Source organism: Leptidea sinapis, chromosome 6, assembly GCF_905404315.1.
Source record: "Leptidea sinapis chromosome 6, ilLepSina1.1, whole genome shotgun sequence".
In the NCBI taxonomy this organism is placed as follows: Eukaryota; Metazoa; Arthropoda; class Insecta; order Lepidoptera; family Pieridae; genus Leptidea; species Leptidea sinapis.
In genome coordinates this window covers 7433117-7451325 of record NC_066270.1, presented here as the reverse complement: position 1 = coordinate 7451325, position 18209 = coordinate 7433117, and the positions used below count along the sequence as shown (strand labels likewise).

The 18209-nt window shown below is 38.9% G+C and overlaps 2 protein-coding genes across 2 annotated transcripts in view; one reads left to right on the top strand and one right to left on the bottom strand.

The window, feature by feature from the left end:
* The first annotated feature begins 486 nt into the window (after positions 1-486).
* On the top strand, positions 487-2651 carry LOC126965057 (uncharacterized). Its single transcript, XM_050808503.1, has 2 exons — positions 487-773; positions 1732-2651. The coding sequence occupies exons 1-2, from the start codon at positions 487-489 to the stop codon at positions 2600-2602; spliced, it is 1158 nt and encodes a 385-aa protein (XP_050664460.1). The 3' UTR covers positions 2603-2651.
* A 7220-nt stretch (positions 2652-9871) lies between these two features.
* Positions 9872-18209, bottom strand: part of LOC126964949 (nucleoprotein TPR-like) — a 34212-nt gene continuing 25874 nt past the window's right edge. The window contains exons 11-14 of the mRNA XM_050808283.1: positions 17513-17664; positions 14656-14756; positions 12050-12152; positions 9872-10848 (exon numbers count right to left, since the gene is read on the bottom strand). Coding sequence (XP_050664240.1) covers positions 10769-10848; positions 12050-12152; positions 14656-14756; positions 17513-17664 — 436 coding nt within the window. The 3' untranslated portion in view covers positions 9872-10768. The remainder of the gene's footprint in view (positions 10849-12049; positions 12153-14655; positions 14757-17512; positions 17665-18209) is intronic.

Sequence of the window (18209 nt, the reverse complement as noted above, 5' to 3'; positions counted from 1 at the left end):
ATCCATAAATAAAACTAGGTGATATTCAATTTCAAATTCAAAATAAGCTATGAAATCACTGACTTAAAGTCAAAAAGTACCACCGATTCGAAAAATGCCTCAGACTTGAGGAGAACGGGCACAAGAAACTCAGCGGGCCACTTTTTTCATAAGAATATATAATATCGTTACAATATTATGCGGTTTACTAGCTGCGATTCGATCTACAGACATTGCGCAGTCGAATGTACATGCGACCACTCCGGTATTTAAATCGCATTGTCACGTCTGTACGTCGTGTAAGCACGCGGCGCACGCGGCTCATAGTGGCTGTAGCCGCATTAGTGTCGCCGCACACGAGCCACTCGCCACAGCCACAAACGCCGCCACGAGAAGCTATAAGCGGCTACAAAGGTAGCTGAAGCGCGCGACAGCCACTTGTGGCCGGTGGTCGACACTTGCGGTCGGTGGCTGCTACTTTTTTTAACCCTTACGTGCAGTATCATAATGGACTCTGACGAAGAAGGTTTAATTGCGCTACTTTTGATAAAAAGACGTCGTCGTAGAAGACGAAACCGTAGTTATTGGATACATCCAATTTTAACGAATGTACACAAATGCAACGAACATTTCGATAATCTTCTAAACCATCCTAAAAAGTTTTTCAAACATTTTCGTTTAAGCATAGGTACGTTTTGGGAACTACATGCTCTATTATATGCTGGATTAAAGCACCACGATACCAACATGCGGAAAAGCATCGCACCTGCGGAAAGACTAGCTATCACATTAAGGTAAGTGGAAATAATCACTAGCATAAAACTCCACAGAACACTATGATAAAATAATCTATACTTTATTTATAATCACTATGCATTGTTTTTTCTACTAGAGAATAGCTAGTTAACAAATAAAACACGTAGGTATTTGTATTTAGTTATTGTGTGTTTATTATAATTTGATATCACTCGTCATCATCACGGAACATGTCTTCGATAACAGAACTGTTGTCCATAGACTGGTCAGAATAATATGAATGAGTTGGAGAAGGCTGAATTATAGGTGAAGACGGGATAGATGTAGAAGCGTTTTCTGTAGAGTATGACATGTCAAGCATAGACTTGTCGGAATAATGTGAATGAAGTGGAGAAGGCTGGGCAGATGTAGAAGCTTTTTGTGTCTTTTTGTGTATGTTGGCATTTCCTGAAGAATAACCATAATATTGTGCCGAATAGGTTTCATAATTTTGATTATGAGTGTACTTTCTAATTAACTGTAATATTTCTGATTGAAAATCAAGTTTACAATTTTCGTCAATTTTTTTTACATGTGGAAGCAGCGACATCAGAAATTGCTTATCGGGGTCATTTTGGTCGCTTATTTGATCATGTTTACGTTTTAAATTTTCCGAAAGTGTTCTGAGAATTTCATTTTCTGATTTTTCGGCCCTTTTTATATTAATGTTTCTGTTTATTTTCGGGCGAGATGTTTCCGCATCATTAGTTGCATTAGTAACATCGGTAGGCGGTCTCACTTCTTTTAAGGAATTCAAGAACGATAGATGATTGAAATAAATGTACTGTTTACTGCTTGTTGCTGCCGAACCACTCGCAACGTTCTTGTTTTTTGCATTTTCTCTATTAAAACTGTCACGAAGACTCTTCCACTTCCTCTGTAATTTAGTTACTGTAACAAAAAAAAAAAAATTAATTTATTTAATTTATTTAAAAAAATATATATAATTTGTTTCAGGTATCTAGGAACTGGATGCTCGTTTGAGGATTTTGAACTCTCTTACCACCGTGGGGCCACTACAGCAAGGAAAATAGTACAAGAAACATGTCAACTAATTTGGAACTATTTAAAAGCCGTTTGTATTCCAGAACCGACCCAAGACATGTGGAAAGAAATTGCCAGCGGATTTCTTCAAAATACTAATTTTCCTAATTGTTTAGGCGCCATAGATGGGAAACATATAAGAATTATTCATCCATTCGATACCGGCTCCTTGTACTTTAACTATAAAAAATTTTTTTCAATAGTACTTCTTGCAACTTGCGACTCGAATTTACTTTTTACGTTCGTGGATGTTGGGGCATACGGTAAAGCATCCGATTCTACAATATTTAGAGAAAGTGAACTGTGTAATAAAATACACAGAAATACATTAAATATCCCCTCACCACGACAGGTCGGTAATCGACAACCATTGAACTATACATTTGTTGGTGATGAAGCATTTGGCCTCAGTGAAAATATGATGAGGCCATATGCTGGAAAATATTTGGACTTAGACAAAAAAGTTTTCAATTATAGGTTAAGCCGTGCCAGACGTTGCATTGAGTGTACCTTCGGCGTACTAGCAAACAAATGGAGAATATTACATCGCCCATTAAACACTTCTGTTCATTTCTCAGAAGACATTGTGAAAGCTTGTTGCATTTTGCACAACTTTATTCGCAAAAGGGATGGTTTCAATTTTCGGCACACTTTGAAAATAGTGGGACTCGAAAATATACAAAATACAGGCTGGCCAGTAACACGAGCGTCTACTGCAAGAGATACGTTAAAAGATTATTTTATGTATGAAGGAGCAATACCGTGGCAAGAAAATAGAATATAAATATATGGTTTTATATTATTTTATTAAACTTACCTTCAATGTTCTTTTCTTTGGCAGTTTTATTCGAAAAATCTCCCACAAACAATTCGCAGATTTCTTCCCAGGCCTTCACTTTTTCTCCTCTATTACTATAACTATCACTTTTTGAATCCCAAATCGCAGGACGGGATTGTATCTCTGATATAAATAATTCTATATCCATATTTATCTACATATATGAACTACAGACTACGTGCGTGCGTTACCGTCGACTTACACAGGTTAACTGAGGCAAGGGAGAGAGGGGCGCGGAATCGCGCGAGTGGCGTGTGGCGGCTTTTTGTGTCGGCGTTTAGTGGCCGGTGCGAGCCACAAGATGCAAGCTGCGACGATTTGTAGCGTGTGGCCGCCACCGGCGCCAACCGTGTGCGGCGAGTCCATATAAAATGTATGAAAATTACAGGAAATATGCCAGTGGCGGCGTTTTGTGGTTGTGGCCGGTGGCCCGTGTGCGGGAGCCCTTACAGTTGCGCTAGCCGGCTGGCCATTTAGATATAGCCAACCGGCCCGGCTAACCGCTGCGGTAAAACGCATAGCACTTATCACCGGCCTAAAATTTATTATTTAATAGCTTGAGGGCGGTCGCTCCATTCCAAATCTGTAGTATCATTATGAAAGTTATTTATGATATACCTTTACAAAACCACACACGTATTTTATCAATTTTGAACATTTGGTGAGATCTTGTTGTAAAGGCATATAGTATACACATCACCCCACAAAATACTTACTAACTCGACTTAGCTTTGGATGATTAATCAAGTGGATTTGAAATACGCTTCCACTCGAAAGCGACAAACAACCCCATAACCTGAACCAGTTATAAAGCTTGATCTTAGTTCTGAGATATATAATTTGAACTAACTGATTTTGTTGAATAATATTATCATATAACTAGCTGACCCGGCAAACGTCGTTTTGCCATATAAATTATTTTTAGAGCTAAACCGTTTCTTGGACATTGCAACATAACTTGTTTTTATACATTCCTTATTACATCTGCTAACTGCCAATAAAAGTCCCGTCAAATTCGGTCCAGCCATTCCAGAGATTAGCTGGAACAAACAGACAGACAAAAATTGTAAAAAATGTTATTTCGGTGTATGTACCGTATACATATACATATACATATAGTAAAAAATGGTTATTTCGATATTACAGACACTCCAATTTTATTTATATGTATAGATGTGGAATTTCGCATTTTGACGTAATATCCGATGATGAAATTCAGCTGCTGATATTAACCCGAACAACTCCTCTGAGCACTCCCCATGATAAATAGGGTAGAAGATTTAGAGAGAGAACACACATCTCTACGCAACGCCAAAGAATCAAGCCGATCGGAGATGACTTCATCGTTGATGATTACATCCGCTTCACCTCGACCTTTTAAGAGACCAATAAGTTGGCCTTCTCTTCTAAGTGACCACGGCATTGACCGTCGCTCGATATATCGGCGCCGAGTATGTCGATACGACACGATTTAGAATCAAGGGGATACGATAAAGGGAGAACATCATTAGCGGTGAACGCAGAACCTATTGTGGAATTATTTATACCGTATAGGTATACTACTATCATTATATTATACATATATTACTTAATTAATTATATTTTTAGCTAAAAATGGTATATATGTTACGTAAGGTTATGTTTTATTATTTCCGTACTGCTTTTACAGCCTTTTATCACCTTATATAATTAATTCAATTAAGCCTTAATTAAGATATCACGATGTCTACTCTCACTGTCTGTCTACTGTCATTCATGCAAAACTTACAAATTTATGATGATCACAACCACAACGGACGTCTTGGAAGGTTGTGACTAATATCCCAAACAGAAACTGAATAACTATATATTATACTAGCTGACCCGACAGACGCTGTTCTGTAGATAATAAAAAAATACTGCTTTATAGGAATTTTCGATAATATTTCAAAACATCAAGAATAATTTCGTAACGTATGCTCCCTGTTGTTATAATGAAATTGTTTCACAGCAGAACTGTCAAACCGTGCGTCAATAAATTCTCTCACAGAAAATATGCCCATACAAAACAAATAATGGAAATAAATATAATTATGGGTCCCAAATCGAAATAAAAACTATCCTATATATATATATATATATATATATATATATATATATATATATATATATAAATAATGAATTCAAATTAAAGATTGGTAAGAGAAACATAAAAACAGATTCTGAAATTGCAGAGAAGTTTTTTACTGATATGCAGGTCTCTACGTCAAAATATCTAAATTCCTCACCTATATCTGCAATGAAACTGCTGCAGAAAAACGTATCTTTATGTAATATAAACTTTAAATTTAAGCATGTTGATCGCATAGAGATTATTAAAACGTTTAGACTAATTAGCGTTAATAAAACTAAAGATCTCTGGGGAATCTCTGTTAACGTAGTGAAATCTGTAATAGAAATTGTAGCCACAGACTTAGCTTTTATTTTCAATAAGTGTGTAGATTGCGGTATATTTTCAAACCTAATGAAACAGAGCAAGATCACTCGTCTATTTAAGTCGGGAGATAAAGCTGAACCCACCAATTTTAGATCCATATCAGTACTACCAATCTTTAGCAAGATTTTCGAAAAAATTATGTTAACGCAATTAATTAACCATTTTTACAATAATAACCTCATGCATAATAAACAATATGGTTTTACTCAAGGTCTTTCAACCACAGATGCTAGTATCGAGTTAATAAGAAATATTTTGGATGCTTGGGAGGATTCATGTGATGCGTTAGGAGTGTTTTGTAATTTATCCAAGGCATTCGACTGCGTCCATCATGAAACCTTACTTCACTTTTACTCAAATTTCACCACTATGGGGTTAGAGATGTTTTTTTTTGAGATCCTTACTTGCACTAAATAACTTATAAAGTTTTACAGTGAATAAAGATTTTTTGACTTTGACTATATTAAGATAATTAACAACACATTTTATTTTTATCCATAATAGTTTTGTTTGTGATCTCAGATGTGCACGGTATTTTTCATTTGCGTAACACATCCCTATATATTCTTCAACCTATAATTTCAATAGACCGTTTTACTTAAATGCTCGCAAAATGATGCGTACACATCAATGATATTTAAAAGTATAGATAGGTTACGTAGACAACATTCGGTGTTTGAAAATGATACACTAACGCACACATGAATAATTTAACATTACAATAGCACACTACATTACGATTACACGTCAAAGAAGGATAGTAAATGCAATTATCGCAAGCGAAAAAGAGATAACTCTAATTTGCTAATTGCTTCGTATTTGAATAGAAAAATACATTTAATTCATCAGATATGATTTTTTACCGTACACTGTGATTTATGCCTAAATTACGATTCATTCATGAGTTCATGTAGTAAAAGCTATAAAGTAGTAAAACTGCATTGAACTTAGGTAGATAATGTGTCATTGATTTCATAAAAAAAATATTTATTATAATATATAGCCACATTGATGATATCAATTTATACATAAAATAATAAAAAATATACAGACACTAAAACAAAACCGAAAGGCTCTATCTACAGTAAGGGTCCCATTTTTACAATTTTACTAACGAGGGCTCCCAAAAAGTTTTAAGATTACAATTATTATTTTTTGTATCTTATATTATTTATGAATGTCTTTTTGTTGAGGGTTTATTACAATAAGGTAATGGGAGAAGAAGAAAATGATCCATTGATTCTTCTGTAGTTAGTAAGGGATATAGTGAAAGGGACAGTGTTACTGAAAAAACTCCTACGTAAACAAATAGCACTCACTATCTATATCCGCTACCTACCCTTAAACTTGTTTTAGTAGTTTGATACTGCAGCTAGGTAGCTGTGTAACTTGTTTATTAAAAATTATTACATTTCGTATTACATTCATTGCAACAACGACTTTTACATCATTTCCTAAAATATTTTACCTCGATCATCCCGCAACAGACAGCATCAATATTTTGTCATTTCTACGCGTTAATCTATGATCGGCTTGGCGGCGATCGGCGTTGTCATGGCGACATATTTATTTTGTTAGATGATGATGATGTCATGATTTCTTAACTGTGGTATGTAATTCTATGATTTTTAACTTTCGTAATTAGTGCATCTTCCCATAACACAAGACGGCATTTTAATGTTGTACCTATATCAAATTGTAAGCAATTCTGTCAAAAACAAACGCGTGTGTACCGTTTTCGTATCGAGAGAGCGACTACGACCAAATGAACCAATTGACTCAATTTAGGCGATTGATTTTCGGCTCGCTAGTGACATATCTACCTCTTTTAATACTATAATATCATTGGTACCTACACATCGGCTCAACGAACGCCAACAAATTGGGTTTGCCGGCCTTTATTAGTCCAGTTTGGACGACATAGCGAACGCCAACGATTGCTCGTTGTCGGATGCCGGAAGTGAATTACGAAGCGTGGCGGTAACATCAAAGGAATTGAACCATTTGATCGAATTCAGTGTGGGTGCAGGAAGTCGCTCAATTGAAGCAAGAGAGCATTAAGGAGCAAGGCTGGCCAGGTGCTCCGAGACGCTTTTATTAATAACTTTACTTATTATCATAATAAAAAACATTGTTTGCGTACAAAGTACACATGTCAGAAGTGAAACCTGCATGGTGCATGAACCTCTAAGCTGCATAATATGAATTCCTGGTACGTGTTGCTAGGATGACACATGATTCCAACCGCTATGAAGGACATTCCTACCACCACTAATATATATATAATAATATGTTCTCCTGGTGTCTATGTAGTAATACGTCGTGCGCTTGGAGTCTGAATATATTAAGGTATACTCGCGCCATACTTAAGACAATCTCTTTTTTAACTATGATCGCCTGGTACCAAAACATTGTATTATGCTTCCTATCTCATTATCTCCTCATGTTAAATATTATGAATTGATGTGACTGCTCTTTTCACTGTCGCTTTTTCGTTTCAACGATGATAAAGAAGTTTTCACTTCAATAGTATGCATATTTCTGTCTCATTATTTGCCGGCTTCATCCTACACATTTTTGTATTTGTGTCTCTTACCTGACATTTTCCGATTCGAAATCACAACGATTCTAAAGAAGTTTCACTTCAATAATCGTCAGCTTTAACCAGGCCAGCTGAACATAGCACACCGTGTTCCGCCCTGTTACCAAAACACTGCATATTGTTATCCTTATGAAACGTGAATACATGGCAGTTAACCTACGTTACGAGTTTCATACCAGTCTTTGATCAATTTGCTATAAATTAATTTCAAATGTTATTATTTATTATTATTAATAGTGCCTACATTATCAGTAGTATAATATCATTTTTAACCGGGCATTAACCAATAAGTGATTTGGAACTAACCAAGCAACATCAACGGAAGATATTTTATCTGACATCGTGTACTGGTTTAGCGCTAATAACCTATTGTTAAATAGCAAGAAAACTAAATACATTAAATTTACCGTAAAATGTCAAAAATGTAAATGCAAATGTTTTACTAAACGGAGAGGTGATAGAACCGGTGGAATCTGCTATATTTCTTGGCATAACTCTAGATTCTAAATTACAATGGGGAATATTGAAGGTTTGGCGAACAGACTTAGTTCTGCAGCATATGCGGTTAAAAAGATTAGACAATTAACTGATATAGATACGGCGCGACTAGTACACTTTAGTTATTTCCATAGTATTATGTCCTATGGTATATTGCTATGGGGCAACGCTGCCGATATTAATACAATTTTCATAAGTCCTAAAGAATCATTGAGAGCAAAATTCAAAGAAATTAACATCTTGACTGTTGCTTCTCAATATATTCTTGATAATGTAATGTATGTTCATAGGTACATAAGTGAATTTGCCAGAAACTGTCATAACCATAATGTTAACACCAGGAACAGACATAAACTTATGATGCTACTCGTACTACTACTCGGCTAAGTCGAGTTAGTAAGTCTTTTGTGGGGCGATGTATATGCTTTTACAACAAGATCCCAGAAAATGTTCAAAACAAAAGTATAACGTTATTCAAAAGAATTGTTAAAAACGTTTGTGTGGTAAAGGTTACTATAACATAAATGACTTTCTTAATGATACCACAGATTGGGAATGGAGTGACCGCCCTCAGGCTATTAAATAAGTTTAATTGTACAATATTACTTTGTAAACATATGTATTCGATGAAAAAAAAGGCCGCTGAGTTTGTTGCGCCCATTCTTCTCAGGTCTGAGGCGAATATTTTGGAATGGGTGGTAGTTTTTTGACTTTCAATAAGTGATGTCACATCCTATTTTGAATAAAAATATTTGAATTTGAACAACCATCAGTAAGTATTCAGTCTGAGAGATCTTGAATATTTGAAAGCCACCCGACTGGAACAGTTATTGCTCACTGCAAGTGGTAAAACTTTGACGAGTAATTCTTTATGATTGAATGTACAAAGGACGAAACCAAAAAGTCCAATGGGCAAAAACCAAGTCTCGCTTTTATCACGCGTTGACTTGAATAGAACATTTCTGTTACTGCTGACATTGAAAAAGTGTTCAGAGAGTGCTACTTCATGATAAAATGCAACCATTTCAAGCTAGCAAGTAGGCCCCCCACAAGATGGACCGACAATCTGGTCTAGATCGCCGGAATACGTTGGATGAGGCCAGCGCAGGACCGATAGTCGTGGAGATCTTTGGGGTAGGCCTTTGTCCAGCAGTGTAGATCATCCGGCTGATGATGAATTTTAAACAAAGCCATACCACTATTACTAAAATTACTAGCTAGCTGCAACACCTCGATTTGAGAGACGCAATATTTATTTAATTACGAATGCGGCCTGGATTTTATAATATACTTTGTAGATGTATAGGGGTAACTGACAGATTTTCAGGTCCTTTTCATCATGTTTCAAAATAATCTTTCTCTGACATAGAGCCCTATAGTAATCTAGAACTCCATGCCGAATGTATATTGACAATAATTAACGGAAATTATATGTCACAGAGCACAATAACCGAAAAGAAATTGTTTGACTTTGAATATTATACTTTCGAAGATACATCCGACCTGTTTAAACAACAAACATTGTTTTATTTAACAACATAATTCTACATTATCAACTAGCACTGAATTAGCTGCACCTACCGCCAGAAGTAACGAGAGTCGGATAATTTAAATTGAAAGGAGTGAAATAAAAAAAGAACAGAGCACAATTATTTATTATTTCTACGTAATACAATAAACTGGAAATGTTCAGAATTATTATAAATATTAAATCTTATACAATAAACAGTATAAACAGTAAATGACAACTTATTAATCAGACTACAAATAAGCAGTTACATTAAAATTATCTTTATCTAATTGATTATGAGATTTTGTCGCAGAATTTCTTTTTAGTATTCAGGATAAAATGACAATAGTTGAAATAGCTCATAAGTTTCTCATTTGATATTAAATGAATCACCTTACAGATCAACAAACTGTTAAAGGAGCTGGTCTATATCGTTGTGAAAGTCCAGGAACTCTTACAAAATCAGTAGTTTGAAAAAAAAAATTAGAAATAGTATGCATACTATGTAAATTATTTTTCGTTATGCCTCACTTACTATTGTTGGTGTTGCCATAATTCCGTTACAATGAGTAGAAAATAAATCAATAATCTATGGTAGTAAATATAATAATTATTAATAGATATTTACATTAAAAGTATTGGCAAAATTAAAGTATTACCTTTGTTGTTTAATTTATTATTGTATAAACAATTCTTGCTAATTACACGCAATCGCTAATGTGTAGCTTCGAAGATTATATTCAGGATTTTCATAAAAATGTTCTTGAGCCATCCTTTAAATCCCTCCAATTCGTTAATGATATTCAATTTCATAGGGCTTCCGATCAATCTTTGATAAACTTTAAAACACCAATCACTATTAAAGATTCCACATAAACTTCACAATATAAATCTAATTTGGATGATAAGTACGCCAATCAGATGAAACACTCCGTCGTCAATAAAAAATGATGAGCTTAACTAATCGATTACAATTCTTAGTAAATAGAAGTCTCTTAGGAAATATTCACATCTCGTAATAACTCATTAGAACCTCATGTAGTTGTGAGAGCGCCTTGGTGACCGCCCTCTGGGTCGTCCTCGACCGCGTAATCCACTCTCACTATCTGAAATAAAAATAAATATCCTCAATATGTTAGCAAATACAATACTTACAGTTATAACAACATTCGTTCTACTCTTTTTTTATGAAAATAAGGGCGCCCTACCCATTACAATGCAATGCCGCTCAGGATTATTGAAAAACCTGAAAATTCTGAGCGGCACTACAATTGCGCTCGTCACCTTGAGACATTAGATGTTAAGTCTCATTTGCCCAGTAATTTCACTAGCTACGGCGCCTTTCAGACCGAAACACAGCAATATTTACACATTACTGCTTGACGGCAGAAATAGGCGCCGTTGTAGTACCCATAATCTAGCCGGCTTCCTGTGCAAAGGAGCCTCCCATTGGTAAATTATTAAATATAAAAAATATTCTACTCTTTACAACCCTAAGCTATGTCTAGGTCAATATAGGTACTTGTATTGTAAAGTGAATGTTTTAGTTTGAGTGGTCGGGTCGATAAGGTATGTCTTAATAATTAGTTATTTATGCAACTGTTGTGTAATAAGGGGTATTAAAACACGAATGTGGATTTATCACACGAGGCTTAGAGTATCACATGAGTGTTTTAATACCTAATTATCAACAGTTGCATACAAGACTTTATCTACACCCATAATATGAATCCTCTAAAAGATTCTGGAACAGTTAGCTTACTGCTAACATTAAAAGTTAAAGCACCAGTCCTAGCAGTAACCTAATATCATTCATTACTGATTATATACAAATAAACTAAGTATTAATGAAACAATTAAGTATTTTAGTAGTTATTTACATTTTGTATAGTGCAATAATTAAAATTCACTCGAATATAATGTTCTTTTGCAGCGTTTAAAATGAATCGCTCAAAAATATCGAAGAAAAATGGCGGGGATTTGAATAACCTACTTTTTTTTACGGCGCGCGACGTTCTGGCAGTGTGGAACGCGCGTAAACGAAAATGTTCTTTTTTTGAAATTCATACAGATACCACGCATCGAGCAATAAGAATGTGGCTGTATGTTGAAACTCTTTGCGCATGAAGGGATCGAAAAAAACATAAGAGTGTTGTTATGAAATTCAGTACAATATTACAACACTCGTTTGGATGATGTAATGGTTATTAGACCATTGGGTGTTTTAATGTTGGCAATAAGCTAACTGTTTCAGAATCTTTAATAGAGGACTTAAAGCATGGGTGTAGATAAATGTTGTTAACTAACCTGCGGCACGCATCCACCGCGAGTGTGCGGGCGCGGGCGACGCCGGAGACGCACGCTGCGGCATCGAGCTAGCCTCCGCCTCGCGACCTTCCTCGGCTACCTCCTGCATTAAATACATATTGACATAATAGATTAATATTATTCATAGTTGTATGTGAAAAATGTAATCAAAGAAATGTCACCAAATACTATGTGTTGAAAAAAAAAACCAAAACCTTTCTTCTAATCTCATACTAAATGTATGGGAGTGTTTTATATCAAACTTTTGGATAATACTCGTTTGATTTTTAAAACGCTATTGATTTTATTTCATATCAGTTTAAAGTTTATAATAGTTACAAAATAATGGCCTGCGGGCCTACCATGAACTCTTATTACGATTCAATTGACGACCTAAAATGAACTGCTTTGCTGTTTCGTACCACGACGTTATTAGAGTTATCTAATTTAGGTTGACGTCAAATCAATTGACTGAATCGCAATGATGTCAATTGAATGTTAAAAATTATTTATTTAAAGAAAACCAACAGCTAATACAATTTCTTTAGAAACTTAAATAGTAACAGACAGCCAATTACAGGTTTTCACTAATAGAAGTAATATAAAAACCATTACAATAAAGATACTTTAAAAAAGATAACAAAAAACAATACTTTATTAAAAAAGTTGAGGGTTATGCACTGCTTTGCCTTGGAAATGCTTGTAGCAAAATATGTCAATATCTAATAATCAACTAACATCATTCACTGTTCTACACGCTGGCACCATATATGAGTTTTGCCTATAGTTGCTACTAACAGCAGGAACACCAAGAGGAGGGCTATATCTAAGAGATTTTTGAGGTACATTAAAATTAACTTTATACAGCAGATCTGGGCAATCAACATGATTGCTTATAATTTTTAACATAAATAAAAAGTCAGTTATATTTCGCCGTTCTTTAGGTGGTAAAAATGTGAAACTTTTTACACAAATCAACATAGTTGTTAGAATAGGATGGTACCTTAAATCTAAAACAAAGGTATCTTAAAAATCGCCTCTGAACACTTTCTAGACGGTCAACATATATGTAGGATATATGTAGGATTCCAAATTTGTGAAGCATATTCCAGATTACTTCTAACAAAAGTACAATATAGTATCTTAATAGTCTTAATATTATTAAAATTCTTTGAAATTCGCTTAATAAAACCTAATGCCTTTGAAGTCTTATTAACTATCTTATCAATGTGATCATTGAATAGCAACTTAGAGTCATGGTAAACTCCGAGATCCCTCGTACCATTGCATCTAGAGAGCATCTGACCTCTTAATGTGTAATTTGTTTGTAGGATGTTAATCTTACGGGTATATGTGACTACTGAACATTTTGATGTATAAAGTTCTAGTTTATTAATAAGACAATACTCCTCTAAGCGGTTGAGATCCTCCTGAAAGGCAATCATATCAAGGATAGATGTTATTGAAGAGAATATTTTCATATCATCAGCGAAGGAAAGTAAATTGGAAGACTTAAAACAGGAATCTATATCGCCTACATAGATAATAAAAAGAAGTGGACCAAGTAGTGCTCCCTGGGGAACACAACTAGGAACTGGAACCCTAATAGACATGTAGTTATTTATATAATGCAGCTTGAGAACGATTATCTATGTATGACGAGAACCACCGTAACAAGTCGCCCCGTATTCCCGACTGAGGTAGCTTACATATTGATGTATTGTAGTCAATGTTATCAAACGCCTTACTATAGTCGGTGTAGATTACATCTACTTGCATACCATTATCCATAGCGTCTGTAATAAAATTGTTGAGAAGTAAAAGATTAGAAACAGTAGATCTACCTTTCAGAAATCCATGTTGGAAGGGGCTAAAGGTGTTTTTTAAGTTAGCATACAATTGCTTATATATGATCCTCTCAAAGACTTTAGTGATGATGCAAAGTTTTGAAATTGGTCTATAATTCGTAATTTCAGACCGAGACCCTTTCTTATGTACTGGTGTAATAAATGCCGATTTCCGTAACTTAGGGACAGAGCCAGTAGAAAGTGATTTACTGAAAAGCATGGAGATAGGAAGAACAATAGTGGAAGAGCATTTTCTAAGAAAAAATGACGAAATGTAATAAGGGCATGGAGATTTAGTTATATCTAGCCTATCAAGTAATAATTTTATTTAATGCACATTAATATCAATATTTTGAATATCAGAATTAATATTTAAATCAGAACCAAGAGTCAAGTCTCCGTTATCTGATATATAATAAGAGGGTATGCTTCTATTGTTATGTGTCGTGGGGTTAAGAAATGTTGTTTGAAAGTATGTTGAGAACGCATTACAGATAGTTTTCCACTTGTTGTTCAGCTATTATTAATGAATGTCATTAGACTAGGCATACAATGAGATTGTGAACTACTTTTCACAAACCTCCAAAAATGTTTTGGATTTTTTATAATTGAATCCACAGTTAATTTCATATACTGTTCATAGGAAATACAATTTATCTTATTAAAAGTTGCTGGTAGGCCCTCTGGCCACACAATTTATTTTTAAACGTGATTATTTCCTTATACGCCAGAACACAAAGTAATTCTAAAATAACAGACCTGCTGGGGCGAAGACGGTTCGCTTCCCTGCGAGCTGACTGCAGCGGCCTCTTCTTCATTACGCGATTCTTCCCACTCATTAGATTCACCACTTTCAGCACCTGAAGAATTGTGTGAAATCGATTAAACAAAATACTTAAATTTAAATAACTTATACGAATTAATGTGTCCTGTGTCTCACAAGTTGCATGTACATTGTATGGCAGTATATAAGTAGTGTGACGGGTACGTACGCGCGTGGCCCTGCGCCGGCAGCGCGGCGGCCAGGTCGGCGTGCGTGTCGTGGTGCGCCGCCTCCTTCCTCCGCGAACGTGAGCCAAGTATCCTGTGTGTACTCTGTCTCACAAGTTGCATGTACATTGTATGGCAGTATATAAGTAGTGTGACGGGTACGTACGCGCGAGGCCCTGCGCCGGCAGCGCGGCGGCCAGGTCGGCGTGCGTGTCGTGGTGCGCCGCCTCCTTCCTCCGCGAACGTGAGCCAAGTATCCTGTGTGTACTGTGTCTCACAAGTTGCATGTACATTGTATGGCAGTATATAAGTAGTGTGACGGGTACGTACGCGCGTGGCCCTGCGCCGGCAGCGCGGCGGCCAGGTCGGCGTGCGTGTCGTGGTGCGCCGCCTCCTTCCTCCGCGAACGTGAGCCAAGTATCCTGTGTGTACTCTGTCTCACAAGTTGCATGTACATTGTATGGCAGTATATAAGTAGTGTGACGGGTACGTACGCGCGTGGCCCTGCGCCGGCAGCGCGGCGGCCAGGTCGGCGTGCGTGTCGTGGTGCGCCGCCTCCTTCCTCCGCGAACGTGAGCCAAGTATCCTGTGTGTACTGTGTCTCACAAGTTGCATGTACATTGTATGGCAGTATATAAGTAGTGTGACGGGTACGTACGCGCGTGGCCCTGCGCCGGCAGCGCGGCGGCCAGGTCGGCGTGCGTGTCGTGGTGCGCCGCCTCCTTCCTCCGCGAACGTGAGCCAAGTATCCTGTGTGTACTCTGTCTCACAAGTTGCATGTACATTGTATGGCAGTATATAAGTAGTGTGACGGGTACGTACGCGCGTGGCCCTGCGCCGGCAGCGCGGCGGCCAGGTCGGCGTGCGTGTCGTGGTGCGCCGCCTCCTTCCTCCGCGAACGTGAGCCAAGTATCCTGTGTGTACTGTGTCTCACAAGTTGCATGTACATTGTATGGCAGTATATAAGTAGTGTGACGGGTACGTACGCGCGTGGCCCTGCGCCGGCAGCGCGGCGGCCAGGTCGGCGTGCGTGTCGTGGTGCGCCGCCTCCTTCCTCCGCGAACGTGAGCCAAGTATCCTGTGTGTACTGTGTCTCACAAGTTGCATGTACATTGTATGGCAGTATATAAGTAGTGTGACGGGTACGTACGCGCGTGGCCCTGCGCCGGCAGCGCGGCGGCCAGGTCGGCGTGCGTGTCGTGGTGCGCCGCCTCCTTCCTCCGCGAACGTGAGCCAAGTATCCTGTGTGTACTGTGTCTCACAAGTTGCATGTACATTGTATGGCAGTATATAAGTAGTGTGACGGGTACGTACGCGCGTGGCCCTGCGCCGGCAGCGCGGCGGCCAGGTCGGCGTGCGTGTCGTGGTGCGCCGCCTCCTTCCTCCGCGAACGTGAGCCAAGTATCCTGTGTGTACTGTGTCTCACAAGTTGCATGTACATTGTATGGCAGAATATAAGTAGTGTGACGGGTACGTACGCGCGTGGCCCTGCGCCGGCAGCGCGGCGGCCAGGTCGGCGTGCGTGTCGTGGTGCGCCGCCTCCTTCCTCCGCGAACGTGAGCCAAGTATCCTGTGTGTACTGTGTCTCACAAGTTGCATGTACATTGTATGGCAGAATATAAGTAGTGTGACGGGTACGTACGCGCGTGGCCCTGCGCCGGCAGCGCGGCGGCCAGGTCGGCGTGCGTGTCGTGATGCGCCGCCTCCTTCCTCCGCGAACGTGAGCCAAGTATCCTGTGTGTACTGTGTCTCACAAGTTGCATGTACATTGTATGGCAGTATATAAGTAGTGTGACGGGTACGTACGCGCGTGGCCCTGCGCCGGCAGCGCGGCGGCCAGGTCGGCGTGCGTGTCGTGATGCGCCGCCTCCTTCCTCCGCGAACGTGAGCCAAGTATCCTGTGTGTACTGTGTCTCACAAGTTGCATGTACATTGTATGGCAGTATATAAGTAGTGTGACGGGTACGTACGCGCGTGGCCCTGCGCCGGCAGCGCGGCGGCCAGGTCGGCGTGCGTGTCGTGGTGCGCCGCCTCCTTCCTCCGCGAACATGAGCCAAGTATCCTGTGTGTACTGTGTCTCACAAGTTGCATGTACATTGTATGGCAGTATATAAGTAGTGTGACGGGTACGTACGCGCGTGGCCCTGCGCCGGCAGCGCGGCGGCCAGGTCGGCGTGCGTGTCGTGATGCGCCGCCTCCTTCCTCCGCGAACGTGAGCCAAGTATCCTGTGTGTACTGTGTCTCACAAGTTGCATGTACATTGTATGGCAGTATATAAGTAGTGTGACGGGTACGTACGCGCGTGGCCCTGCGCCGGCAGCGCGGCGGCCAGGTCGGCGTGCGTGTCGTGGTGCGCCGCCTCCTTCCTCCGCGAACGTGAGCCAAGTATCCTGTGTGTACTGTGTCTCACAAGTTGCATGTACATTGTATGGCAGTATATAAGTAGTGTGACGGGTACGTACGCGCGTGGCCCTGCGCCGGCAGCGCGGCGGCCAGGTCGGCGTGCGTGTCGTGATGCGCCGCCTCCTTCCTCCGCGAACGTGAGCCAAGTATCCTGTGTGTACTGTGTCTCACAAGTTGCATGTACATTGTATGGCAGTATATAAGTAGTGTGACGGGTACGTACGCGCGTGGCCCTGCGCCGGCAGCGCGGCGGCCAGGTCGGCGTGCGTGTCGTGGTGCGCCGCCTCCGCGAACGTGAAGCGCGCGCCGGTCGCTCCCGCGCCCTCCTCCGCAACGTTCGCGCCGCCCAACGGCGAAACGACAGCCTCTCCGAACCTGCCGCACAAAATACTGCATAGAGACTGACGCTATACAAATTATCTTTCTAAATACGCTAGCTGAACTGTTTTATGATTTTGTTTGCCTGTTAAAATGGACGCAGAACTGTCTGTACATAATTACGAGCCGCGCGGTGTGAAGTGCGGGTGCTTGAATATTTTCTCCGTATTTTTATTCAATTTATTGCGATTCAAATTTTAATAATTGTCTTAAAAGTAGTGTTTCATGTTAAATAAATATAAACCTTAAATATTACCTAAAAATTACAGTTGATAAGTGTATCTACAGTGATCTACGAACTAAACAAGTTCAAACAAATCTTATTCTGACAAACTCACTGAAACGCGTAAGAGACACGTCTTGCACAGCACTTAAGACATTTTTGCCACAAGCATGCTATGCAGCGATGACACGAGCAATTAGATCGTCGTAAACAAGGTATTATTCATAACAAGTTAATTACCTACATATTTTGTTCGGCTAAAAGATTGAATCTTGCGATTGAAACAATGAGTTCTTGTAGTGGTTGTAAGCAATCTGTC